At 51.7% G+C, this 26,566-nt stretch overlaps 1 protein-coding gene and 1 long non-coding RNA gene across 2 annotated transcripts in view; one reads left to right on the top strand and one right to left on the bottom strand.

Annotated features, from left to right (window-relative positions):
• FHAD1 (forkhead associated phosphopeptide binding domain 1) overlaps positions 1-26,566 on the top strand; it is a 129,681-nt gene that overhangs the window by 92,346 nt on the left and 10,769 nt on the right. The window contains exons 19-31 of the mRNA XM_064589895.1: positions 843-950; positions 4,304-4,411; positions 8,940-9,113; positions 10,930-11,155; positions 12,508-12,592; positions 13,116-13,222; positions 14,833-14,992; positions 16,420-16,552; positions 20,029-20,158; positions 21,020-21,144; positions 23,727-23,819; positions 24,249-24,469; positions 24,987-25,152. Of these exons, the coding sequence (XP_064445965.1) occupies positions 843-950; positions 4,304-4,411; positions 8,940-9,113; positions 10,930-11,155; positions 12,508-12,592; positions 13,116-13,222; positions 14,833-14,992; positions 16,420-16,552; positions 20,029-20,158; positions 21,020-21,144; positions 23,727-23,819; positions 24,249-24,469; positions 24,987-25,152 (1,836 nt within the window). The remainder of the gene's footprint in view (positions 1-842; positions 951-4,303; positions 4,412-8,939; positions 9,114-10,929; positions 11,156-12,507; positions 12,593-13,115; positions 13,223-14,832; positions 14,993-16,419; positions 16,553-20,028; positions 20,159-21,019; positions 21,145-23,726; positions 23,820-24,248; positions 24,470-24,986; positions 25,153-26,566) is intronic.
• LOC123860051 (uncharacterized) lies at positions 6,416-16,330 on the bottom strand. The gene is made up of 4 exons (XR_010411087.1): positions 16,095-16,330; positions 11,720-11,983; positions 9,301-9,371; positions 6,416-8,605 (listed from the first exon to the last, which is right to left on the bottom strand). It is a non-coding gene; the product is annotated as an uncharacterized LOC123860051 (long non-coding RNA).

Here is a 26,566-nt window from a genome sequence, read left to right as displayed (position 1 = left end):
TTTTCACTACAAAATAGATAGTATTTCAGCCAGGCTCATCAGGGCAGGCTAATCTCTGGGACCCTAGCCACGGGTTATAATGGAAACCATGTTCCAAGTTCCAGACATCTTATGGTCAAGCTGGTGCTTAGAACTCAACCCATTTGAAAGCTTACGTGCCCTTTCTTGCAGGGACTAGAAACGGGGGCCTTGTGGGCAATTTCTATCCTTTGTGATTGGTGTTAGCCATTTACTTCCTAAATAAAATTCCTTGAGCACGAGTACCCAACCACATTTTTCCCCATACGCCCTCTCCGAGCCCCACGTGCGAGGTCCACCCCCACCCCTTCTAGAAATGGGTGTTGCGGCTCATGAGTTCAATACACTGTCCGCATCTTGAAACCTGGTTCTCTTTAGGAGATTTATTTTAATATTAGGATATCCATTATTAATGAGATTCTTCTCCTTATCAGAGCGACTGCCTGGCGCAGTGATAATAAGACAGACCCGGTTCCCTCTGCTCACGTGCTCCCTGCCGAGGGCCTCCGGATGCAGGCCGTGGGCCGTCCTCTGCACAGGGCTCAAATCCTGACCTCACCTACAGCAAACTGCATGACCCCTGGGCCTTCCGCACCTTTCTGTTCCTCAGCTTCCTTGTCTACAAGCTGGGGCCACTAACTCGTCCGCTAGGGTCACCGTGATAGGGTCCACTGTGTGTGACGTGCTGGCCATGGGCCCCAGCAGGGGATACTCACCACCCCCCAGCGTGGGACCTGCTACCACTATTAGTGATATGGCCAGAATGAGCAGTTTCCCCGCCCGAAATGCGCAGGCAACCGAAAAGACTGGTCGTTGATTTTCAGGTTTTGGAGAGCAGCATGGCCCATGAGAAAAGGAAAGCAAAGGAAGCTTTAGAGACAGAAAGGAGAAGAGTTCAAGATCTGGAGAACCACTTGACCCAACAGAAGGAGGTATGAGGAGCAGAGAGATAAATGGGCCATAGCGGCCAAAACCCCTGTGGAAGGAGCTCTGAGGCCAGACAGGAGGCCATGGTTCTACGCCCCAATGGAGAATATGGCAGGCCAGTGGGCAGGTGCTGGGTGGCACTTCCGTGGGAAGTGGCCAATGTCGAGTACAACTCACTAGTTGTATGACCTAGGGCAGGTCACTTAACCTCCAGGGCCTCAGTTGCCTCCTCTGTAAAATGGGCATGGTAACAGCCCCTGCCTGGCAGGATTAAATGAGTAATATAGACAGAGGACTTAGACCTGCACCTTGCATGTAGATGGCCCTCTACATAAGCATTCCCCGCCCAGTCACCGAAGGCAGAGAGATGCGCTCCAGGAGAGAACCCTTGGGTTGGCATCTGGGTCAGTCCCTCAGCCAGCAACCCCCTCCTCCTCACGGAAAGGTATTTATGACACAATCCAGCATGGACACCGTAGAAAAACACTCGCTCCCAGCTCTGGTCTCCTGGTTTCATAGATCTTTTATAGAGACACAAACAGTTGTGGAGTAAGATGGCGTAGACCGGTACCTGACAGGCTCGCATAGCAGTCCCATGAGCAAGTGCCGGAGATCTGGAGTGGATGAGAAGTGCACCCTCAGGGAGAGGGTGACAATGGTTTGGGCAGGCCCGAGCGCCATGCCTGGGGAGCGCTGGAAACGTCCACCTCTAGCCACCTCCACCAGCCTGGGGACGGGGCCCACCAGCCACACCGGCCTGGAGCAGTCATGGAAGGCAGGCCTAAGGCTGAGAGGAGGGATGTCACTCAGGTTAACCCAAACACCCCAACCGCCCCCCCCCCCCCCCGCAAGAAGTCAAAGAAGGAGCTGGAGGCCAGGGCGAGAACTCAGTGACCTGCGGTGGCAGCTCCATGAGCTGGACTCCAAGGCCGCAGGGGGCACCGACGTGAGCTGGCCCTCGGGGAACTCCCAGGAACAGAGTACTGACTCCATGAATTGTTCATTTCTGTTCCATTCATCCACCCACAAGTGCTTCCCGAGTGCCTAGCAGGGGCCAGGCCCTGTTGGGCGTAGGCGACACCACTCTAGGCTTCCACTCTAGGCTGAGGGACAGACACCACATACCCAGGGGCACACGAGAACTCCAGGGCCACAAGCCTGTAGGGAAGATCAAAGGGGTGGGCTAGAGAGTGGCCCCATGCAGGGAGGGCCTCTCTGAGGAGGTGACACTTGAGTGAGACCTGGAGGGGAGAAGGAGCATGAAGGGAACATCTGGGGGGGGAGAAAATGCCACTGGGTAAAGTGGCCCAGCTGCAGGGGACAGGGACCTCCCTTAGCCGGAGGGACAGGGACAGCGGTGTGAGGAAGGAAACAAAGCTGGAACAAGATGGAAGCCAGATGAGGGGTTCCGGGGAAGAGAGCCGGAGGGAGACGCAAAGGTGGTAAAGCAGGAAAGCTTGGTAGGCGAAAGGTGCCAATTCTGGCTCAAATCCCAGCTCTGCCCCAACATGCTGTTTGACCCTGGGCAAGTGTCTTGCCGTCTCTGTGCCCCCATCTGTAACGGTGTAGTGGCAGAACCACCCTAGACGTCTGTTGTGAGGAGTCAGTGTATTCATTATGAAGTACCTGCCCAGGTGAGGTCAGCGTCCAGGTGGGGTGGGGAGGATGGTGTGGGTCCAATGAGGTGGGGGGGGCGGGGCAGACAGTCCAGCAAAGACCTTGGCAGTGGAACTGTGTCAGCCCGTGCAGGGAGTGAGGTCAAACTTAGCAGCTGTGCCTAGAGTGTCCCTTATACAGATGGGCCAGGAGTGGGGTCTTGAGGCGCTGGCTCCTGCCGTGGTGCGGTGGACACTGTGCCCGACTAGGTATGGGCGTAGAAGCAGGTCTCTGCCTCTGGGGAGGGTGGGGTTTTAATCAGGATGACACATAAGTCAAGGTCCAGAAGCCGAGTGGCCATATGGTTAGGGCAGGGCGCTGGTGTCCCAGCGTGCACCGCCACTCCCTGGTGGCGTGACCTCTGTACATTATCCGTCCCCTTACTGCCTCGGTGACAGCCACCATGTCCTCACCTGCAGAATGCAACTCGCTGGGCAGACATTCTGGGGGTTTGCCGATGAGATGCACGGATGCACTCAGTGCCTGGTGCCCAGCACTCGTGTTGCAAGCATTTCAAGAGGAGTCAGTGTCAATCATTATTTTCAACTGCGACCCGCCAAGCGGCGCAGAATCCCACGGGGCACGCAGAAGGGGGCCAGCAGCCTCTTCCGGCTGGCAGGGTGGGGGCTGGGCAATCTTAAGCAGACATGGCAGCAGGCAAATGCCAAGCTCGTGCAGGGAGGTGAGTCAGAGCCCAGGTGGGGCTGGAGGCCTGTGCAGAGCAGGGCAGGCAGGATGGTGACCGCAGACACAGGCTCCGATGGCAGGACTGTTGGAAAGACTCTTTCTCCAGGGCCACGCAGCCCCAAAGCCTCATCCTACCCCCAGCACCGCATTCCCTAGGACAATTTGCAGTCATTTTTCTTTTTTGCCAAATAATGTATGTTCACGCAAGAAAATATAGAAGATACAGACCAGCGAAAAGAGGAAATGTAAATTGCCATAATCCCAATCCCCCAAAATAACCGGTATTTACATTTCAGTACACATCTCTTCAGGCCCTTGTCTATGCATACATGCATATATTTAAAATATTTTTCTGTGAACTTTGTGTTTGTATGGGAGCATCACTGCAAGGATTCCAAGCTGCAAATTGAGTTTTCCAACCCCCCCTGCACTGTGTACCTCCTGGGGCTTGTGTAGGTGAGGCTGGTCCTCAATCCCCACCTCCATGTCACTGGACCTGCGGGCTACATGTTCTCAGTTCCAAATGGTCCTGGACATCAATTTTTGGACCCAAGCCTTTGAAGGCTGGAGAGAGCCTGAAGCCACAGGTGTGTCAGGTCTGCTGGGACAGGAGGTGTCTCCCCTCCACTTTGCCTCTCCTGCCCCACCTCCCAAGAAGCCAGGTACTTCCCAAAGGAGGGCCCACATTCCAGTTCAATTAGTGGCTCAGTGCCAAACGCCTTGACCCGAACACTCACCAGCACGTCACTTCCTGAACACAGGCCCGAAATCCTGAACGATGAATAACCCTCTCTTTTATGCGGTGACAAACAGACATGACCTTCAGGTTCTCACCGCCGTGGCGGGCATGCCAAGACTCCCACCCCTCTCTCCCGTGAGCATCCTGTTCCCTGAGCCTTATTCCCAAGCCCTGACTCACTGATCTGGGCAATTACTAATCCTGGCTTCCCTCATGGTGCCCCTTCCCTTCCTCCCTCGCGTACACTCCCTCAAACCAGTTGTCCCTGACTTCCAGATTTCAGAGAGCAGCCTCGCCTACGAGAAACACAAAGCAAAAGAGGCCATAGAGAAGGAAAAGAAGAAGGTGCAAGATCTGGAGAACCACATAACCAAGCAGAAAGAGGTAAGAGTCTCAGAGAGGAGCAGACACGGAGACGCCCAGCACGGTTAAGAGCAGGGCTCTGGGGCGCCTGGGTGGCTCAGTTGGTTAAGCGACTGCCTTCGGCTCAGGTCATGATCCTGGAGTCCCGGGATCGAGTCCCACATCGGGCTCCCTGCTCGGCGGGGAGTCTGCTTCTCCCTCTGACCCTCCTCCCTCTCATGCTCTCTGTCTCTCATTGTCTCTCTCGCAAATAAATAAAATCTTAAAAAAAAATAAATTTAAAAAAGAGCAGGGCTCTGGAGGCAGGCGGTCTGGGTTCGAATCCCACCTCTGCCGCTTTCTGCCCATGCAATCTGAGGCAAGTGTCTTACCATCCCTGTGCCTACGTTTCCCTAGTTATGAAGTCCAGATAATGACCATAGATCAGCCCCATCGAGTGGTGAGGCTTGATTGCTCACAAGCTCATAAAACACAGAGGAAAGTGTCTAGCACTCAGTGAATGCTCTGTGTGTCGGCTCCTTTTATTTTATTATTATTATTATTATTATTATTATTATTATTATGAGCTCATAGCTGGGATGTGGAGGGGCAGAACTGAACCCCGCACTGTCCCCCTCCTCTCCCTACTATCCTTGAACAGTGTGTAGCCTCAGCTGCTGGGGGTCACAGAGGGGATGTCAGGAGAGGGATGCCTGAATTTCCCACCACCTGGACAGCAGCGTCTCTGCCGACCTTGTCCCCGTGGGTACCACGACCTGCCCAGTCAGACCTCACTGACAACTGTTCCTGGGAGGAGCAGACAGGTTGTTGATGGGACCCTGTCTTAGGCACCTCCCCGCTGTAGGACAGAATTCACTCCTCCTGGGTCCCAACAGTACAAGGGACACACACACACAATGGCTAATATCGAAAAAGTCAAGGCAAGGGATTCAACACACACCCTGACAATAGGGGGTTAAATTTCAATGCAGGTAAACACAATTTCAGAGGACTTTGAAGACCAGAGGGGACGAGAAAGGTCTTTGCGTCTATTCACATCAATCTTAGATCATTTTCTTTAAAGCAAGATTCCCAAACATTAGCATGCATAGAATCACTTGAGGCGGGGTTGGGGGGGCGGTGTTTAAATGCCCATTTCCTGAGCCTTGCCCCCAGAGATTCGGATTCACCGTCTAGGGGGTGGACTCAGCAATCTGCATCTTTAACAAGCAGCCCCACGTGGTGCTGGTGCATTTGGAACACCGCTGCCCCAGAGAGATGGGCATCAGTAAACCACATCTGCATGACCTATCAGTCCCAGGCACGGCTTCCTAAGAGGAACCTTAACCAACTGGAGCGTGCCCAGAGAAGGCAGACCAGAGTCGGGGGGAAATGATGCAGGGCTTGTCAGCCGAGGCTGGTGCACTGAGGGAGGGCGGGCAGACACTGCGGGCCCACAGAGCCCCCAGGGCGCAATCTGTTCACACACAGCCTTGTTTCCCCAAACGATTCACCATGGATCTTCCATAAAACACTTCAGTTCGGGGCAGGAGGAAAGGAGACATTAACATTTTTAAAGTAGATTAGTGAGGACATCAAATGGATCAGGGATGAGACTAATGCCAACAAAACCCCACAAAAAATAAAAAAAATAAAAAATAAACGTGTATCAGTGAAATCAACAAATGGTCAGTTTTTACTCTAACAGTTACAGCGAAAGGGAGGGCTCAGGGGGCTGCACAATTCTCTGGATCAAAGTGAACTGATGGCTCGCGGATACTGAGCCATTCTCAGTACTCAACCCAGAGAGAATCTGTCCTAAGGATCATCAGATAGAGGACTCTGCTGTGCATTCAACACCCTCAACAGCCTCAGGGAAAACAACAGTGACATCAGAGGGCGAGGTCTCGTGACGGCCCTCCAGGCAGACGGGGGGGCATCACACCGGACAAGGAGAAACGGGACCCCTCCCCAGGAAATCCCCATGTACCAGGAAATACCAAGGAAGGGCAAGGTCAAAGAACCACCCAGACATAGAGTTGCTTATTCACATGCTGTTTTACTCATATACACAGAAGAGCAATGGGCACAAAGAAAGGAGAGCGGGGAGAAGAAAAATAAATCCAGACCCGGGGGCACAGTCAACTTTGTTGTCCTGTCCTTGGGTCAAAGAGGCTGAGTGGTTGGCAAGGAGCAAAGATGCCTGGCAGTGCGTTCTGCCCTTGGGCAGCTTTGCGGCCCATCAAAGAAACCATCGGTTTGCTGTGGATTCTCGGGGACAGCTGGAGTGTTTCGCTGCAGATGACAGGCGGCTCCGTGGGATGCCTGCCCGCGTCCCTGGTGAGCACCTTCTCTGGCCAGGGCTGCACGTGGTCTGCACTGCACTGGGATTTCTCAACAGTCACGGTGATGTGAAGGCCCCGAAATAGAATCAGGTGGAGTTCAGTGGTGATACGCAGAGAACGAAGTGGCTCCCACGTGAGGCTTACAGGAATCACATGACGAAAATGGATTTTTCTTGTTGTTTTTAAATCCGTTTCCCTTCCCAATTATAAAAGGAGCAACTATTTACAGAAAACCATTCGGAAGAAGATAAAAAACTGCCCATGATTTCCACTGAGCAGAGTTACCACTAGTGACATTTTGATGGGCTTCCTCCCAGACCATCTACACATTGATCCTTATTACAGACATCGCAAACATCCATTTGTTACAAAGTGATTTACCCCGTTACACTGTGCACGCTGACCTGGGTGCTATATTTTAACTGAATACATTACCAAAACGTCTCTATGGCATGGAACATTCTTCCACGACCTGCCACGGACAGCTGACCAGGGTTTGCACTGCGTTGGGTGGACCCCAGTTTATTGACCTGTCCCCTGTGGTTGGGCCCTGGGACTGTTTCTCACTTTCCACTCGAGTGAAAAAATGCTTGGCTGAACAGCCCTGCACGTCAGTCCTCGCGAATGTGTGCGGTTATGTCCTTAGGATAGATTCCCAAAAGTGGAATCGCCAGGTCACAGGGTGTAAACATGTTCAGCCTCTTGATACACGTTCCCAAATAAAAGGTCCTACCAGTTTATCCTGCCAGCAACAGAGTCTGAGAAGACCCAGCACTACATCTCATCAACTGCTCTTTTACATTGGATGAAATAATGCTTGTGAAAAGCCCGCCTACAGTATGATTCCAAGTCTGTGACATTCTGGAAAAGGCAGAACTATGGAGACCGAAGACCAGGGGTTGGTGGAGGGGAGGGATGACTAGATGGAGCATAGTGAAATTACTCTGCACTATACTATAATGGTGGATACGTGTCATTATACATTTGTTCAAACCCGTAGAGTGTACAGCACTGAGTGAATGAACCCTAGCATAAACTACAGACTTTTGGTGACCGTGTGTGTCAGCACAGGTTTATCAGTTGGAACAAAGGTACCATCTGGTGCAGGATGTTGATGATCCCGCACAATGGAGTGGGGAGAGCGTATAAGAGAGCTCTGTATTTTCCTCTCAATTTTGCTGTGAGCCCAAAACCGCTCTTCAAAAACAAAGTCAAGTAGGGGCGCCTGGGTGGCTCAGACAGTTAAGCATCTGCCCTCAGCTCAAGTCATGATCCCAGGGTCCTGGGATCGAGTGGGGAGCCTGCTTCTCCCTCTGCCCCTCCCCCACCCTGCTCATGCTCTCTCTCTCTCTCTCTCTCTCTCTCGCTCAAATAAATAATTTTTTTTTAAGATTTTATTTATTTATTTGACAGAGAGAGACACAGAGAGAGAGGGAACAAAAGCAGGGGGAGTGGGAGAGGGAGAAGCAGGCTTCCTGCCGAGCAGGGAGCCCGACGTGGGGCTTGATCCCAGGACCCTGGTCTCATGACCTGAGCCGAAGGCAGACGCCCAACGACTGAGCCACCCAGGTGCCCCAAATAATCTTTTTAAAAAATAAAGTCAAATAAATAAAGTTCATGAAGCCCCCACCCAGGACCAGTCACAAAGCTTACATTCCGCATGGCCTGAGGAGGGGCTCCCAGAGGAGAGTAGAATTTGGGGAGTCCAAGGCTGGAAAAGTGGATCCAGGAGGAGGGATGAGGTGTGCACGGACATGACGAGGGGAGTCCACCTTGCCGGAGCCCAGAGGGAAGAGGGGAGGCCATCCCTCCGAAGCCAGGGAGGGATGCGGAGGAGGGTGCTGAAGGCAGATCCTATGGCGAAGGGGTAAAGGAGCTCAGCACATTTATCCTGGAAAATAGATTTAGAGAGAGACATGACAGCCCTCCTCAAATATTTAAAGGGCTGTCTCATAAAAGAGAAATAAAACTTGCTCAGTGCACTCCAGGTGACAGAACTGAGCTCAGAGACCAGAAATCACCAGGAGACAGTCTCAGCTGGAGAGAAAAGCAAGCTCTATAGTAACTGGGACCTTCCCAGGAAAGCATGGACTTTGGGCTGAAAAAGGGACAATAACAGAATGGAGTTCACCTCCTTTCTGAAAATGGGGGGCCGGGCCAGGGGGCGGCTAGGGGAAATATTCATTCCTGAATTTCTGTTAATTTGATGTTTGCTGTTTGTCCAGGAAATAGACTTAAAAGTACAAAAAGAAGATCTTTTAAATAATAAATTAAATGACGCACTGGCCATGGTAGAAGAGACTCAGAAAACCAAGACAGCTGAGAGCCTAAGAGCAGAGAGCCTCACCATGAAATTAAATGAAACGTTAGCTGAACTGGAAACCGCCAAGACAAAAATGGTGAGTTGGTGCCTTCCGGGGCCGGGAGAATCTTTCCCTCAATGAAGGATCGCAACGCTGGGAGAACTCATGATTTAGACCAGGGGCTCTCAGCCTGGGCCCTGCTGGTGCCCCAGGCTGGTTAACCCTTTCTTGTGCGCAGCCATCCTTTGCATCACAGGATGCTTAACATCACCCCAGGTCTCACCTGCTAGATGCCAGTTGCAGTCTCCCTCCAGACATGTCAACCCGCAGTGTCTTCAGACTTCGCCAAATGTCCTTTGGGGGGCAAAATCACCCTCTATTGAGAAGCACTGGTCTTGAATAAAAAGTGAACTGAGGCTACAATGCCCTCTCTCCAGGAGTTCTAAGATGTTGTAATACAGGGTCCTCACAGGATCAGGCTGAAGGACTGAGCAGCCCCAGACCTTAGTAATCAATGACTATTCCACAGACTTTAAGATAATGTTTTAAAATTTAGCTCGGCATTCAAGGCCCTCCACCATCAGGGCTCAATATTGCACTCATTCGTCATTCATACATTCAACCAACAGGTCTGTGGGCAAGGAAGTAATGAGGACTCATCTGGCCAAAGTACGCAAAGTGAATTTGAGAGAGACTGGAGTTGGAGAGGCCAGCTCAGGCTGTGGCAAGACAAGACATCTCAATTTAGAGGAGGCATGATCGCTAAAACAATGTGTGTGTGTGTGTGTGTGTGTGTGTGTGTGAGCTTCAGGATCGGGGGCTGCAGCCCAACATGTCAGCTGGGAATAAGGAGCAGGAGTCTGATGTCATCAGGAGAGCCAAGGAAGGAGTGGTCAGAGAAGCAGGAGGGGAGCAAGGATGAGGCATCGAGAAGCCCCGAGAAGAGCCTCAGGAAGGGCAGGGCGGCTGAGGGAAAGGGTCCAGCTCACCTCTTGGTGATGATTGGGACTTTTTGCTTTTAAGAAATAGAAATTTGGGGGGCGCCTGGGTGGCTCAGTTGGTTAAGCGACTGCCTTCGGCTCAGGTCATGGTCCTGGAGTCCTGGGATCGAGTCCCACATCGGGCTCCCTGCTCGGCGGGGAGCCTGCTTCTCCCTCTGACCCTCTCCCCTCTCATGCTGTTTCTCTCTCTCTCTAATAAATAAATAAAATAAAATCTTAAAAAAAAAAAAAGAAATAGAAATTTGGGGCTCCCGGGCGGCTCAGTTGGTTAACGTCTGACTCTTGATCTCAGGTCTTGATCTCAGAGTTGTGAGTTCAAGCCCCACGTTGGGCTCCCTGCTGGGTGTGGAGCCTACTTTAAAAAATGAAAAAGAAATTTAAAAAAAATACGAATTCATTCTCTTTTTCTTATAAAATTGTTCATTTGTTAATTCAACAAATACTTATTGAGCATCTAGGTCTAGATGCTATGGCAGGGATCTAGGCACTGGTGCTGTGGGTACATTGGTAAATAAGGAAAAGTAAGTTTCTGCTCTCCTGGAGCTTACATTCTAGTGGGAATGGGAAATAAAGAAACAAGATCATTCAGATGGTGATAAGCACATCGCGGAAAATGGAAGCAGAAGATGGAATAGAAAGTGTCTCGGTCTGCTCCTTTAGACAGGCAGTCAAGGAAGGGCCTCTCTGAGGGAGGTGACATTGGAGTTGAGACCTGAAACATGAGAAGGAGTCAGCCATGCAAGGAGCTTGGGGACGAGGAGAGTACTGTGCAGCAGGAACAGCACGTGCAAAGGCCCTGAGGTGGGTCCAAGTTCCATGCCTGTGGGTGCAAAAGGGGCATATTGCTATTGTCGTCCTTGACATCACACCCAGCTCCCAAGATCACACTAATGATGTCCCTGTTTTCCCAGCTCATCATGGAGGAGCGGATACAGCTGGAACAGCAGACAGTGAAGGCCCTCCAGGAAGAACAGGACTCACAGAAACACGGATTTGAAACAGAAATCAGGGAATATAAGGAGCAAATCAAACAGCACTCCCAGACGATCGTGAGCCTCGAAGAAAGACTCCAAAAAGTGACTGAGCACCATAAAAAAATAGAAGGAGAGATTGCAACCTTGAAGGACAGTGATCCAGGTCGGTCCAAAGAGAAGCTGAGGAAATCTTAGCGTTTGGGGCAGGTTCTGATTATCCCGTGGGTCTCAATAGGCTGATGAGGGGCCCAAAAAGGCTGCACCTCGCTTGAACACTCCTTTTTTCCCTGGAGGCACCATTTTCTTCCCGTTGCACAACAAGGTTAGGGGCCCTCGAGGCCCAGGTTAGACAGAGTCACAACAACGGGACAGGACGTCCTTTGTGCTGAGCCAGCGAGCCAGTGGAAATGCACAGACTACCAGGCCTTTCAGAGCCTTCTCTCTGCCCTCAGGAGTTTGCGACTTTGCCTAATGGCCTTTCATAACCAGCTTTAAAAAGAAATCCAAAAGGGGCTGAGAAAAGAACTAAGGGTGTGAGCACGTACTCACCCTAAATGACCGAGGCGACGCAATGCATTGCAAAGATGCTGAGCTCTCGGAGGAGAGTTGAGGCCTCGGGCCAGGGTTGTTCTGAGTGCCAGCAGCACCCCCCCACACACACCAAGGGTGACTACCAGAAACGTCTGCGGACAGTGCCAGATGTCCCCGGGGAGGGGGGCAAACTCACCCCTGATTGGGAACCATGGTCCTGGTCTCCAGCCAGCTGACAAGCTGTCGGGGCTCACGTCATGCTTTCATTCACTCAACGCTCTTCGTTAGGTTCCAAGTTTACTCTAGGCGTTGGGGATTCCATATGGAATCCAGGCACAGTCCCTGCAGTTCATCAAATGACGGCCCTGACAGGTGACCCAGTCGGAACAGGGCACCATGGCCCAGGCATGAGGCGGGACTCAGTCTCCCAACCCAAGGTGAGGTCAGAGGGAGCTGGGACCTGAAGGGTGACAACAAAGTAGTCACATTTAGCTCAGAATCTGCCAGAAAGCAGACATTCCATAAACACCTGATGAACGACTAAAGGTGCGACCGAGGATGAGGATGGAAACCGGAAGGCGGTGGGCTGAGGAGTAAGTGTGAGGAGAGGACAGGACAGGACTTGCCTGGGAGGAAAGGCCAAATAGGGAGGAGGCGTGGTCCAGTGGTTGGGGCTCCACTCCTCACCGGCCTCGCTGACTGGCCACCGGCAAGTTCTGTCCCTCCTGTGCCCATTTCCTCCCCTGCAAATGGAGTTCATGATCCCTGCCTCATAGAGTAGCTGGAAATATTTCATGAGCTCGTACATGGGGGGTCCCAGTCTGTGCTGCAGAACCCATGGTGGGGCTCATTAGGTGGAGAGGGCGGCAGAGTGTAGGGGGGTGGCTAAGTTGGAAAAGACGCAGGTGTGTTTATAAGCCCAGGGGAAGGAGAGCATCAGTTGCATGCGGACTGTAATGACGCTCACGGGTCCCTCTGATTCAGCCCAGGAGGAGGTGATGCAGCGAGACCCCCCAGCGGCACCTCCGATGGAGAGCAGTGTCAAAGACGAAGTATGTGACACCTTGATGTGAGTACCCAGGCCAGAGACACCCCTCCCCACCCCCACTTCTGGCCACGTCGTCGGACCCTGAAAAAAAGGAGTCGAGTCTGGGGTCTTCTCGCTGTCATTTGAATTTCTCGATCCTCTAGCAGGTCAGGATGATGTCATGGTAAGATCTGGGTGGATCTATGTTCAGATCCCAACTCAACCCCTTGCAGGTGTGTGGCTCTGGGCAAGTCACGTCCCATCACTGCACCTTAGCTTAATCACTTGTGAAATAAGCTGGTACTTGTCATAGCTCAGCCTCAGATTGAACCCAGCTGGGATCCTCTGTCCTATTTCCCTATATATATATATATTTTTTTGCATCAAAATGAATTTTTGCTTTGAGAATTTTTAAAGAGCGTGCTTCTCCCCCTTGCTGGGACTGGTATCCCTCGGACCCGCACTGAAGAAGGATCACTTTGCATTTCTACCTGGCCCCTTCCAGGCACTGGGGACATCCTGGAGACTGAGGTGAGCTGACTTGGCCTGTCTTTGTGAGTTTCAGAGGGGATCTACTGACCGCTCAGAAGGAAATCCTGTCTCAGCAGGAGGTCATCATGAGGCTAAGGAAAAACCTCACGGAAGCCCACAACCGAATGTCAGATTTGAGAGGTTTGTATGATTGCCTGTGTCTCTTGACTTCCTGACCCACTTTGAGAAAGGAAAGAACAGGCTTAAGAGTTGGAAAGCTTAGCATTAAAAATCCTGCTGACCTGCTTTCCTGGGCGGTCACAGAATTTGAACATTTGTACTTCGGTCAGCAAGACAGATGCCTGATCAGGGGGCCACAGGGAGCATTCTCAGAGGGCTTCAGACCTCTGCATTGAAATGCAACTTTCCTTTTGAGAAAAATGCCCTTTTGCCTTAGAGGATTTGTCTCTGGAGGCAAAGGCTGGGAGGGAGGGCATAAACCCCAGCACCCCCCAGCTCTGGGACCTAGAGCAAGGTATTCTCTCCTCACCTCCCCTTCCTCCTGTGCAAAATCACCTACAACAGACCTATTTCCTGGAGCTGGCTGGACATTAGGGACCTCCTACACTAGGGACCAAAGAGCACGAACCAGTCTAGCTGAATATTCCTACTTTTTGCTCTTTTTCTCTCCCCGCCCCAACCCCATCCTTTTATTTCCGCCTCCCCTCTTTTGCTTCTTATAGACATTTTCTCCTTCCCAGCCCCAAAATGCACAGGCAGGTGGGAGTCAGGAGACAGAACCTGGTTTGGGGAAGTCAAGGGAGGGCGAAGAGCACTCCTCTTGTCTTGTCCCCATCTCAAACCCTGTGTACCCCCAAAACCTTCAGTGGTATTTGCTCCCCCTAGAGCTATACTGTCAATGCCCCCAGGGCATTTATGGCTGAATTTTCCCAAGAGTGATTGTTTTCATACTAAGGTAGGAGAAAGTATAGTAGAGAGGCTAGCAGGTCCAGTTCTAGAATTAGGAGACGTTGGACCTGGTTCTGGATCTGCTACTTATTTTAGTCCCCGGAGTTTCGGCAAGCACCTTTACCTCTCCAAGCCTGTTTCTGCCTCCGTGAAGTGGGGCTGTGACCAGTAACTCACTTGGAGGGTTGCTATGAAAATCTGAGGTAATGCAAGTGTCTCCGTTTGGGTTTTGCCAACAGAGGCTGACCCTGAGACCAGAATGCTCCTGCGGGTGGTGGGTTTGAGAGGCGATCCCAGGACCAGCAGGAATGGAGGTAGACTAGAGGCAGGAGAGGGACGAAGGCAAAGAAAGCTGTGTTGTCAGTCAGGGGCAGAGCAGGCAGCTGGAGCTGAATTCTGCAGGGGGCGAACGCTGGGGAGCAGGGTACAGCCCAGCCCCCGGGTCGCCCGCCCCAGGGGTGAGGGGAACCGGGCTGTGAATTCCAGTCTTGGGTGGAGGCTGATGCACCTGGCAGACCCAGGAGCAGAGCAGACCCCAGAGGCCGGAGAAGGAACACCCTTAGGCAAACAGATGCAGAAGCAGGCAGCCGAAGGTGGACCAGGGAGCCCCCAGAGGCCACAGGTGCAAAGGCTTCTGGAACACTGGGGTCAGACAGGGCTTTGCTGTCATTTGCTAAGACACAGGCAGACCCCCTGGCTGTTACTAACACCCCCCTAGTCCCGCCGCAAGAATTCCTGGAGCGTGGACCGCCTCATGGTTCTTGTAGACCTGGCCGATGGGCCGTGGCCCTGGCAGAGCCCTGAGGCGGGAGAGCCCCTCACCAGCTTTCCTGTCTCTCCAGGGGAGCTTAATGAAAAGCAGAAGATGGAACTGGAGCAGAACGTGGCGCTGGTCCAGCAACAAAGCAGCGAGCTGAGAGCGCTCAAGGAAAAGATGGTGCAGCTGACGGGCCTGGTGGAAAGGAAGGACAGGGAGCTGGAGGTCCTCAAGGAGGCGCTCAGGTGTGTGGGAAGGCCCTCATGGTATAGGGGGCCCAGACACACCCAAGTGCCCAGGGAGCCTCCCACGTGGAGGTCACTCAGTAAATGTTGAAGGGAGGGAGGGAGGGAGGGAGGGAGGGAGGGAGGGAGGGAGGGAGGGATGGATGGCAGGCAGGCATGTGTTTCATTACTGCACAACCTCATCATTTAAAACAGGGTTTTGCTTAGTTCTGTGCCTCGCAAACATTCCTGCCCAGTATTCCAGAGGACAGGCCTCAGCTTAAATGCCACTTCCTCTAAGGAGCCCTCTGTCACTTACCCTCACCAAACAGAGCCAAGGGCTCCTACTCTGCCCGGGGTCTCTCAGCCCCTGCACTCTGTACAACCTAACACTTCTCACACAGCCAGGCTGCTATGGCCTGTTTGACTATCCACCTTCCCCATAAGGACCCCATACAGACCTTGCCTGCTGTTGACTCCCCAGCATTCACACAGTGCCTGGCACATAGGGAACTTTATAAATATTGATGGAACCAACGTATAAACTGGGGTAAAAGAAGTCAGCTTAAAATAAATGTAAGATTTCATTGTCATTCCACGGATTAGTCTGAAAAATACATGTGAGTTTGCAGTTTCATCCACAACTTGCCCTTATTTTGACATAAGAGTAATGTTTTCTCCAAGAAAGGTTGAGTAAAAGCCACATCTTGTGACTACCCTGTAGCTTCATATGCCTCCCGGCTCCTGGCCAAGACAGATTCACATAGTGGTTAAAGACACAGGCTGCCTGGATTCAAAGCCAGCCACCTTCACTTACAAGCTTCATGACCACGGGCAAATTGCTGTGTGTCTCTTTCCTTGCCTGTAAAATGAGGCAAAGAGAGTCCCCAACTCATGGGATTGTTACGAGAAATAGAAGGGTTAACAAGTACAAAGTGTTAGAAACAGCAGATACGCGGTAAATGCCCCAGCAAATGCCCCAGCGGGTGTCCCGCAGACCTAGTATGGGGAGCAAAGGGGGACAGGTGTCTGCTGCCCTGGCCACGATTTTAGAAGTCCCCTGAAACTAAAGTCTCCAGAAATCTGCCGGCAGGAGACTTGAAGACCCGAAGGTTTCAGTTACCTATAAAAATGGAGTTCCTTTGGGGCGCCTGGGTGGCTCAGTTGGTTAAGCGACTGCCTTCGGCTCAGGTCATGATCCTGGAGTCCCGGGATCGAGTCCCGCATCGGGCTCCCTGCTCGGCGGGGGGTCTGCTTCTCCCTCTGCCCTCTTCCCTCTCGTGCTGTCTCTCTCATTCTGTCTCAAATAAATAAATAAAATCTTTAAAAAAAAAAAAAATGGAGTTCCTTTTTCTGTTCTGTCATTGGCTCCAAAGGTCAGTCGTGGTTCCTGGGACCTCAGGCTGCCAGCCATCCTGCTGTCCAGTGACTCATCTTCTCTGCCCTAGGGCCTCCCAAGAGAAAAACAGAGTCCAGCTGTACAAGGAGAAGGAACAGAAGCCCAGGAACACGGCCCAGATGTGTGACATCTCGGTGCAGATAGAACCGGTCCACACTGACAGTCTCTTGAGCAGTCAAGAGGTGAGTGCTGCTGAGGCCTGGCCACTCAGGGGGACAATGCTAAAAAAAAAAAAAAAAAGAGCCCCACGGTGCCCGTCTTTGCTTCTGAAAATATTTGCATTCTAAGTTCCAAAGATCTGACTTGCTTATGTGAAATGCGCACAGCAAAAAGCGGTAGTCCCCGCCCTCCTCCCGAGGCCACTGGAGGTCACAGCTGTGGGCAGTTTGACAGATGCACCATCAGCCTTTTTCCTCACAGAGCCTGCCCTACCCTCATACAGGCGCAACCCCGCAGTGTACGAAGACCAGCCTCAGCTCCAGGCCACCCGGGTTCCATCCCGGGGTGGGACTCCTGCACCCAGAAACGCTGACCCCAGGGAGGTAATTGTATGCCGGCTCCCTTGTCTGGAAAGTAGCAGGACGACAGCCACCACCGCGTGGGGTTGTAGAGAAACAAATTTTGTTTATGCACACAAGCACACACACCCTATATATGCATGTTTATACAAGAGATCTTTTTGCAAAATAATGGTATTAAGCCATGTATATTCTGCAACGTGTTTTTTTCCCCCACTGAACACTATATATATAAAGACCCTCTTTCCTAGTAAGTATATTAAGAACCACTCTGTTCTTTTAATTGGGTGCATAGAATTCCACTGCCTCCCTCTTGTCCACCCCGAGTCCCCTGCGGATGGACACTGAGGCTGTGTCTACTTTCACACGTTGCTATAGTTAATGTCCCTGTAGATTTGTACATAGAACAAATTCCCCAGATGTGAAAATGCAGGGTCCAGAGGGCATCCCAAATTGTGCTTGATGGGGCCAGACTGTCTCCCCAAAGAGCCATGTACCATTTCTGCTGCATGCCCGTCTCTCCCTGACTCCTCTTGGGGTGCCTGGCCAGAAGCCTTTGCATGTCTGGACGCCTCAGCTGCTCAGAACACAGGGAGCGTGTCTCCGAGTGAGAACAGCCTTCACCACGCTGCCCCCCAAGGTGGCACTCCCACTCTGCCCTGGGATGCTTCCCGTTGTCCGTGGAAGGCTGACTGCGGGTGCAGCGATTCCTTGAGGCCTCGGGTTTCCTGGAGCCCAGGGACATCCTTTTCCCCTTTGCTTTATGAAACTAGAGAACAGGGCATTTCAGTAATGGGCTTTGGATCTTCACTTGGAAACAGGGCCAAATGTGTCAGCTTGCCTTCCTGCTTTCTCAAAGATGCCATTCCCCTGCCAAACAGCAGTGAGCCAGGGCCGCACGCAGCTTGAACGAAAGGCCTCGAGGCCCAGCCATCTGGACAGCACCATCGCTGTCCAGAGCATTTCACAGAAGGTGAAGGTGCCCGGGGAAGCGCCAGCGGTCCCGCACCCTGAGCTCTGCGGAGCGGGGAGCAAGTCTCGCTCCTGTCTCAGACCTGTCGGAATCCCGAGCTCTCAGTGCAGGACCCAGCCCATACTCATTCACTCGCTCAACAACCATAGAGTGTCTGCTGCATGCCAGGCCCGGGGTGGGCGCAGAGGGGGAGGCCCAGGGCTCCTGTTCACACCAGACCCCCTCCGACTCTGCACGAGTTTGCTAGAACGGATTGTTGACTGGATACCGAGATTATTAGTTTCCCTTATGAGGCAGGATTAACTGACGAGGATGGGGGAGGGAGGCTGCAAGATAAAAGGAAAAAAGTATTTGTTCTTTCTCCGAATGGCTTTCCAAACTCAGGCTACTTCCTGCTTTCTAAGCCAGAGTGGGTCAGAGGGCTTCAGAGTTGTATGAGAAAGAATCTCCATCTTCTTCTCTAAATAAACAAATTCCCAGAAGAGCCATGAGTAAGGGTCACATCGGGCTCGGGCATACTCTTCAGACAGAATAAAGGCTGTCACCAAGCCTCGCTGCTGTGGCTGCCCCAGCCCCAGGTCAGTAGACCCTATCCTCCTCTCCACACTCCTACATACGTGTGTGCACGCGCACACACACACACACACACACACGACATTCCTGGGCAAACATACATCCTCAAAGACAGCAAGGCCAGTGTAGAATCAACCTGGGAAGAGTGGACCAGCCATGCAGCCTATAAGCAGGCTGAAGCCCATGTCAGGGTCAAGTGAGGTCCTACTAAATCCAGCCAAGAGTGGCATGTCCCCTTCTTTTTGCTGCTGAGCCCTGGTCCCAGCCAGAAAGCTGGAACAAGCTCCTTCCCACCCTGTTTCTAACCTCATTTCAGTCAGGCTCCGTAACTGTGGACCGTCTACTAAGCTCGGGCACAGTGCTGGGCCCTGGGAACACCACAGTCTCCAATGGAGACAAAGACTTTGCTCTCACGGAGCACATGTGTTGCATAGAGTTCATTACTGGGCTTCAGGGGGGCCCTGAACCTCCAGAATCTGCATGCAAAATTCTTAAAGATTTATTTGAGAGAGAGAGAGCAGGGGGGAGGGGCAGAGGGAGAGGAAGAGAGAGAATCCTCATGCAGGCTCCCCACTGAGTGCATATCCCGATGCGGGGCAAGATCCCAGGACCCTGAGATCATGACCTGAGCCGAAATCAAGAGTCAGACACTCAACCAACTGAGCCACCCAGACGCCCCTGTACGCAAATTTTTGTGTGTCTGGGAATTTTTCTGAAAGATGGAACCTTGCATTCTTCTGAATCTGAAAGGTGGGCATGACCCTTAAAAGATAGAGAAGACCTTTCCTTGTCTATGCCTTTCATAAGCCCTACACTAGCTCTGTGCTCTGTGCCTGGTGGCTGCCATATTGGATGGAGCAAGAAGTGGAACCGTTCCTTCATCCCGGAAAGTTCTGTTGGACAGTAGAACCTCCAGAAGTCTCGGAGGAAGGTTTTCCTTTCTCCAGACCAACCGCGAGCCAATCTATCAAATTCCCCCTAGCAAATATTGAAGAGCCATCCCTATTTCCAGTCAGAAAGAAAGTACCATGTGTTCTTATCTAAAAATGCCCCCTCCTGGAGCAGAATTTGATGTGATTATTCTGAGACAAGACCCAAATGACAACAAATGGAAACCCAAGCTTAGAAGAATATTAGAAGAAAATATAAAACACAGGGAGGGAACATAGAGGGGGTTTTATTTATAGATATGCTAAGTAGGTAAGAGAATTGGAAATCTTCCTAGATGTGACTTTATATTTGAAATGAAAAATTTAAATTCCTTCTGCACTGAAGCCCCTTACAGTAGCTTCCAAGGTACTAAGTGACAGGGTCTCTGCTAATCATGAGTTGTACATGTTTCTTGGACTATAAGAGAGAGATTCTGGGGTGCCTGGGTGGCTCAGATGGTTGGGCGTCTGCCTTCGGCTCAAGTCATGATCCCGGGGTCCTGGGATCGAGTCCCGCATCGGGCTTCCCGCTCCTTGGGAGCCTGCTTCTCCCTCTGTTTCTCTCTGCCTCTCATGAATAAATAAATAAAATCTTTAAAAAAAAAAAAAAGAGAGAGAGATTCTGACCCCTGATAAAACTAACCTCTACACCATTCTGGCCACAGGAACAATCCTTCAGGGATCTAGGGGCCAAGTGCAAAGGGTCCCGACATGAGGAAATCATTCAGCGTCAGAAAAAGGCCTTGTCTGAACTGCGTGCGCGAATTAAGGAGCTTGAGAAGACCTGCTCATCAAGTAAGTTCCCTCCCTGCTGGTCTCCCTCTCCCTGCTCAGAGCCCTGAGCCCCAGACTCTAGAGGTCACTCTGGGCACTGACATCGGCCAGGACCACCGTCTTCTGTCCTGTCACTTCATAGCCGAAAGGACATTGTCATATGAGGAAAGATGGCAGGCATGATCTCAGAGTCAAGGGCAAGCCTTAATCTTAAATAAATGGGATTTCATAAAAAACTCACTACATTGTCCTTTTTCTTATTTCGCTGTGGCCTGGTGGGAACTTTGTCATGGACTAACAGTGCAAGGATCAGCTTGGGAACCTCCTAGAATACTCTGTTTAGAAGGGATAACGTTTTCAAGACACTGCACCTGTTGCTGGGGGGTGGGGGGGAGTGCTGGGCTAGGCCCCAGAAGCCAGGGTTCAAGTTCCAGCCTGGTTCCTGTGGCTGAAAGTTCACCGTCCATGTCTCGGCCCTGGCTCCTGCGAGGCCCCAGCCTCCTACTAACTATGTGTGACCTTGGACAAGCCATTTACCTGTCTAGGCCTATTTCTCACCTGCCAAGGGAGGGTGGTGGAGATCAGCACTGGCCTGCAGTAAGGTCCAGTAAACCACAGCTGTGATTTCTTTTTAAGATTTTATTTATTTATTTGAGAGAGAGAGAAAGGGCACGAACTGAGGGGTGGGGCAGGGAGAGGGAGAAGCAGACTCCCTGCTGAGAGGAGAGCCCAACTCGGGCTCGATCCCGGGACCCTGAGATCATGACCTGAGCTGAAGTCAGATGTTTAACCAACTGAGCCATCCAGGTGCCCAGCAGCTGTGATTATTACAATCAATAACTTCTTCCTGACCCTTTCTTTTGACTTTCATTTATTTTATAGATCATAAGGACCACCTGACTGAATCCTATCTAGACTTAAAGACGGTCAGAATGGAAAAAAATGTCCAGAAATTCTTGCACGCAAAACCTGATTTGCCAACTCTCTCAAGAATAGAGATCGGAGCGGTAACCAAAGAAAGTTTCTCTCTGCGGTGACACGTGGTGAGGGTGGGCGTGGGGGCAGACACTAGCCGAGTGCCCCAGCACAGCCTCACACGTCAGGGGCTTGGGGCCAGGCCTCCCTGGGAGGCCAGCGTCTGCACCACCGGCTCAAGGCTTTGGTGAACCAGCAGCCCCATGTCTGAACAGAGAGGTTGCTCTCCGTTTGTGCCCAGCGTGTTAAATCATTGCACTGACCCTGGTCCAGAGCCATCTCTGGTGGGCCCTCCCTTTCACACGATGTGTTATATCCCGCAGAAAATACTCAACAGGCTAATTTTTAACATTATGCCATGAGTTTGCCTGAAGTTTGCTTTGAACGGCAAACTGAGAAGCGTGAACACATAAAGAGCAGCCGGAGGGTTGATTAAGAGGACGCAAGTTCTAGAGTCAGAGGGACCTGGGTCCGAATGCCAGTCCCGCCCTCCGTGTGACCTCGGGTGGGCTCTTAGCCTTTCTGGGCCTCCTTTGCCCAGCTGCGCACTGATGAGAACCTAGAGGTGGCTGGTTTAAGTGCTTATCCCCGCGTCGGCTCAGAGCAAACACTTAATAAATGATAGCTGTTATGATTGCTTAATAGTATTTAGATAGTGACACTCAAGAAACCCTTCCTCTCTTAAGGGAAATAGTTGTATTTGCTAGGATTTTCAGAAGTGATTTGACCGTTATGTTGAAGGTGCCCTGTACCCTAAATGGATGTTTGATGGGTGCCTGATTGACACCTGACAACGGACCGCTCGGGTCACGGTCAATCACGGGATCTGCTGGGCGTGGCTTGCTTCCACAGCTGGATCTACACCACGCAGAGGCTTTTAGACCACGGAACAAAGTCATCCTATCTGTACCAACATTCTCCTGCACCATTTTTCTGGACATTTGCTAGGGATGTGAGTCTTCAGGAATGTGCTGGCTTTCTGGATAAGCCCTCATTCTCCGAGGTTGGAAGTGGAGAGACAGTCTCCAGGTGGGGAACTCAGCTGGCTCTCCTATCCTGACCTGCTTCCCAAGATTTACCTTCTCCCTAGCACTGACCCTATGCTACCACCACGGCCACAGAGCAGGAGAGCCCCGAGCCCTCTCGGAAGAGCTCAATCCTCCAAGGTTGGCAATAATGCAAATTGAAAGAAGAGAAGGAGCAGGAGGAAGGCTCGCTGACATCTATTAAGTGTTTGCCGTGTGCCAGGCACTGAGCTAAGCTATCATTTATCATTCAGCCAGTTATCATTCAACCCTCACAGCAGCCTTGTGCTGGAGTTACTGTCATGATCCCCATTCTACAGATAAGAAAAGTTAAGACTTCAGGCAGTCAGGTACCTCACCCAAGGTCACAGCATAATGACTGATGGACCCAGGACTGTGTCTAGCTCCCTGCTACTCTGCAGAGAAGGACATGGGGACTATGTGATTAAACCTCATCCACCAGATTCTGCCTTAGGTGACCCTCCATCAGGAAGAGAAGGGGAACCCAGAGCGGGATACGGAAGACACCGCCCAGGGCTGGAGACACTGAGTGGTACTTCAGGCTCTGTCATCCTCAAATCCCCTCCTTCACACTCAGCGCTAGAGATGGAGAGACAAATAGCTCACACTTATCTATCACAGTCACTTGCTGAGCCTTTATGTTTTTGTAGTCAGTTTTTTTTTAATCTCAGAGGTTTACAGTGGAGTGCCAGCAGATGCTATGGGCCAAGAGATGCTCGGGGTGAGCACTTAAAACCCAGTTTGCTTTTTAGGGAGATTTATTACAGTTATTTATGGTCTTCTGGACTCCCTGATCTGTCTGGTGGCTCTTCCGTGTGGTCAGTAGGGACTTTCAGCAGCCAGCTGGCTGAGAGGGTGTTACAGAGGGCACAGCTGTGAACACCACTGGGCATTGTTTCTGGAATGGGTCTGAAGGGATCCTCGCCCAGCAGGTTCCAGCACTAGAAGAAGGTTTGGCCAGATTTGGTGATGGTATAGTTTCTGTTGCCTAAAAATGAGATTCCTTTAATAAAAGGAGGAAAGCTATTTTCTCTGCCCACTCTGTGCCAGGTGCCATGCTGGGCGCAAGAGATGGAATAGTGCGCAAAAGCAACACGACCGCTGTTTTTATGAAGCTTGTCCTCTAGACTGGGGTTTCTCAACCTGAGCAGCACTGATAATTTGGGCCAGGTAATCCCTTGTTTGGGAGGCCATCTGATGCACTGTGGGTTGTTTAGCAGCATCCTTGCCCTCCACCCTCCAGCTGCAACAACCAAAATGTATCCTGGCATTGACGAAGGTCTTGGGCATGCAGGGGAGGGTGGACAAAATCACCCTTGACCGAGAACCACTGGTCCAGAGGGAAGACAGTAAGTAACCAGAGAACAAGGCAAGTGAGAGTCATGTTCTGAAGGGTGGGAGCACAGTTACCAGAAAGCAGTTGACAGAGGAATCAGACGGGCTGGTCAGGAACTGAAAGGAAAATCAACTCTCTCGAGTCATTCTTCGATAACTATGGTGTTTTATCTCCAGGATGTAGACATTCACAATGGCATGCCAAGAGAGTTTTCACTTCTTTTTTATTTCAGCCTCAGAATGGCCTTGCCAACTCAGCCATCCCAGCCATGGAAAAGTCAGGGAAAATGGATGTAGCTGAGGCTTTAGATCTCAGTGAAAAGCTGGTATGTACATACAGCACCGTCCCTTCCTGTCCAAAGCTGGGTCCCCCACGGTCATCGTTAACCACCAGAGAGTGTAACTAAACATCAGCTTCGCACGCATATTTACTTGTAATAATAGCTCCGGAAGACCCATCTACTCTCCCAGCATGGGTCAGACGTTGCATAGGCCAATTCCTTGAAAAACTAGGTAGTTAGAATGAATGTTTATGTCTGTTGTCACTTTTCCTCCTGGTTCTCAAAAAGGCATAGCATAAAGGGATGTGGAGTAAATGAAAGTCCTACTGAAAGCCCAGTGGCACTCGCTTCCAAGCATGGGTGTGTTCTTGGCAATTGTAGAAAATGAACGACAGAATTAGATGTTGGCTTCCTCAGAGCAGCCACCAGCAGCCTTGGGCCAGGCCTCTTATCTGCCAAACGCTTTCCTCGTAGTACATGGACATGAGCAAAACGCTCGGGAGTCTGATGAACATCAAGGACATGTCCGGTCACATATCCATGAAATACCTCTCTGCAAAAGAGAGAGAGAGAGTCAACCAGCTCCGACAAAGGGACCTCGATCTGGTGTTTGATAAGATCACCCAACTCAAGAACCGGCTGGAGAGAAAAGAGGAGCTTTTGAGAGGATACGAAAAAGACATAGAACAGCTCAGGTACCGCCGGTGACCCCACAGAAAGGACCAGGTGTCCGTTCTCGTGGCTGAACCTTGGGGCAGCAGCAGACCCGGGTCCAGGGCAGGCAGAGAGACCTTGGGGGCGGGGCGGGGGGGGGCGGTGATGACTAGGGCCCGACAGAGGCGAGTCTGTCCGTGAGAAAGCAGCGATCGAGGTGCTCAGTGTTCGTTCTGTCTCTCTCTCCACGAACAAGCTGCACCTTGTGTGCATCTTGACTTAGGACTCACCATATGTACTTTCCATAGCTCACCCTATTCTAGTGGCCTCAGCTCCCCTACGCCCTCCCTGGGAAATGGGGGGGGTGTCTGGCAGCATACCCTCCTACTACACTTAGGCACCCGATGAGCTATTTATTCTGTCCTCTACGCCCCAAATCTGCTTGCCATGAAGCCGCTAAGTTAGCCGCCGCCGGACGTATTCTGAGACTCTCCCAGGTTGGGGACATGGATGAGAAAGAGGAGGGGAAAAGAGCCTGTGTCTCTCCCGTGCGCTCAGGCAGAGCAAAGTGTCCGTGCGGATGTACCAGTCACAGGTGGCAAAGCTGGAGGACAGCATCTACAAAGAGGCAGAAGAGAAGGCTCTGCTGAAGGAGGCTCTGGAGCGCATAGAGCACCAGCTGCACCAGGAGAAGAGAATCAACAGGGCCATCCGGCAGCAGAAGGTGAGGGGTCTTGCTTGGGGCAGAACCTCGGAGGCTGCGGCCCCTTGGCTCCCTTTAGAAACAGCAAAGTGAGGGCCCGGGGGTCCGGGCAGCACAGAACACATCTACTGATGCAAAGGGAGGCGGCAGAATAGCTTTAGCATCAGACACACTTAGCTTCAGACCCTAGCGCTACCGCTTACTCTGTCATCCCAGGTGGATTCCTTAACCTCTCTGAAACTCACTATCTAGCTCATGTGTATCTTTGTAAATCGTAGCTATTGTTTGCATTTTTATTGTGCTTCTAGGTGGTAGGGATACATAGATGAACAAGCAATCTGTGAATAAAGATCTGGGTTCACTATTCTGAGTGCTTGGAACATAGGTGACGTCCAATAAATATTTGATGGATGGATGAGGATAGATGGATGGATGTCCTTGAAGATCCTTAAAGGATGTCCTTTAGTGCACAACAGACAGGTAAAGAGCTGACTTCAGGCTGATTTAAGGATTTAAAGTCTCTAACGGGTGCTCAGGCTGCGTCATCCAGAGGCAGGCACCCAGCCAGCCCAGAGCATTTGGAGAGTGCTTTCCAAGTGGTGACATCTACACTGAGTTGCAAAGGAGAATTGGGAGTGTGTCCACCAGAGGCATGGGCGGGTGTGCATCCCGGGCTCTGGGAACCCCGGAGGAAAGGCAGGAGGAGGAGAGATCTGCCTCCTGGCATGAACTTGGTAGTAGCATTGCCTTGAGAAACCAAGATTGGAGACTCGGGCTGGTGATCCAGTCAAAAGCCCCCTCCTCCCCTCGCCTTGTTATCTCCTCTGTCACACAGCGCAGGAGTTAGTCCTGGGTTCAGATCCCGCCCCCTTCCACTTACTAACCTGTGGCCTCGTGCAAGTCCAGTCCCCTCTCTGAGCCCTGCTTCCTCACCGCGCGTGCCCTGCAGGGTTGTTGGGGAGACTGCACACGAGGCAGGTACTCTCCCTGTCCAAGCTCTCGCAGTGTGAACTCAAGGGCCATGTGGTTTCGGGAGGTGAGGGACACCTAGAGGGACACTCTAAAGCATTAGCCCAGGGCCTGGCACTCAGCAGGTGGATGCTGCTCTCCTCCATGTGGCCAGAAGCCCGCACATGTGGTGGCTCAGGCAAGCTGTGCCTCAGACGCGGCCGAGGTGCGGCTGACAGCCCGGCACGCGTGACCAGCACCCAGACGAGCGCTTCGGAAGCTCCCCAACAGACCTGGGCCTGCCCCGTGGTCGGCAGAGGGGCTGTCCTGTCTTCTCTGCAGTTTATACCCATAACCCCTCACTCCCGCATTCATTTCCAAACCAGACTCTCCCTCGTTCTTAACTCTTGCCAGAGGTAGAGCCAGTCCCAAGACTAAGATCAGGCAAACAAGGAAAATTACCATAACCGCTATCTCATGATCATCT

Source organism: Mirounga angustirostris, unplaced genomic scaffold (genome assembly GCF_029215605.1).
Source record: "Mirounga angustirostris isolate CCGP_5_RB_7025 unplaced genomic scaffold, mMirAng1.0.hap1 SCAF_4, whole genome shotgun sequence".
NCBI lineage: Eukaryota > Metazoa > Chordata > Mammalia > Carnivora > Phocidae > Mirounga > Mirounga angustirostris.
This window is presented reverse-complemented; position numbering and strand designations above follow the sequence as displayed.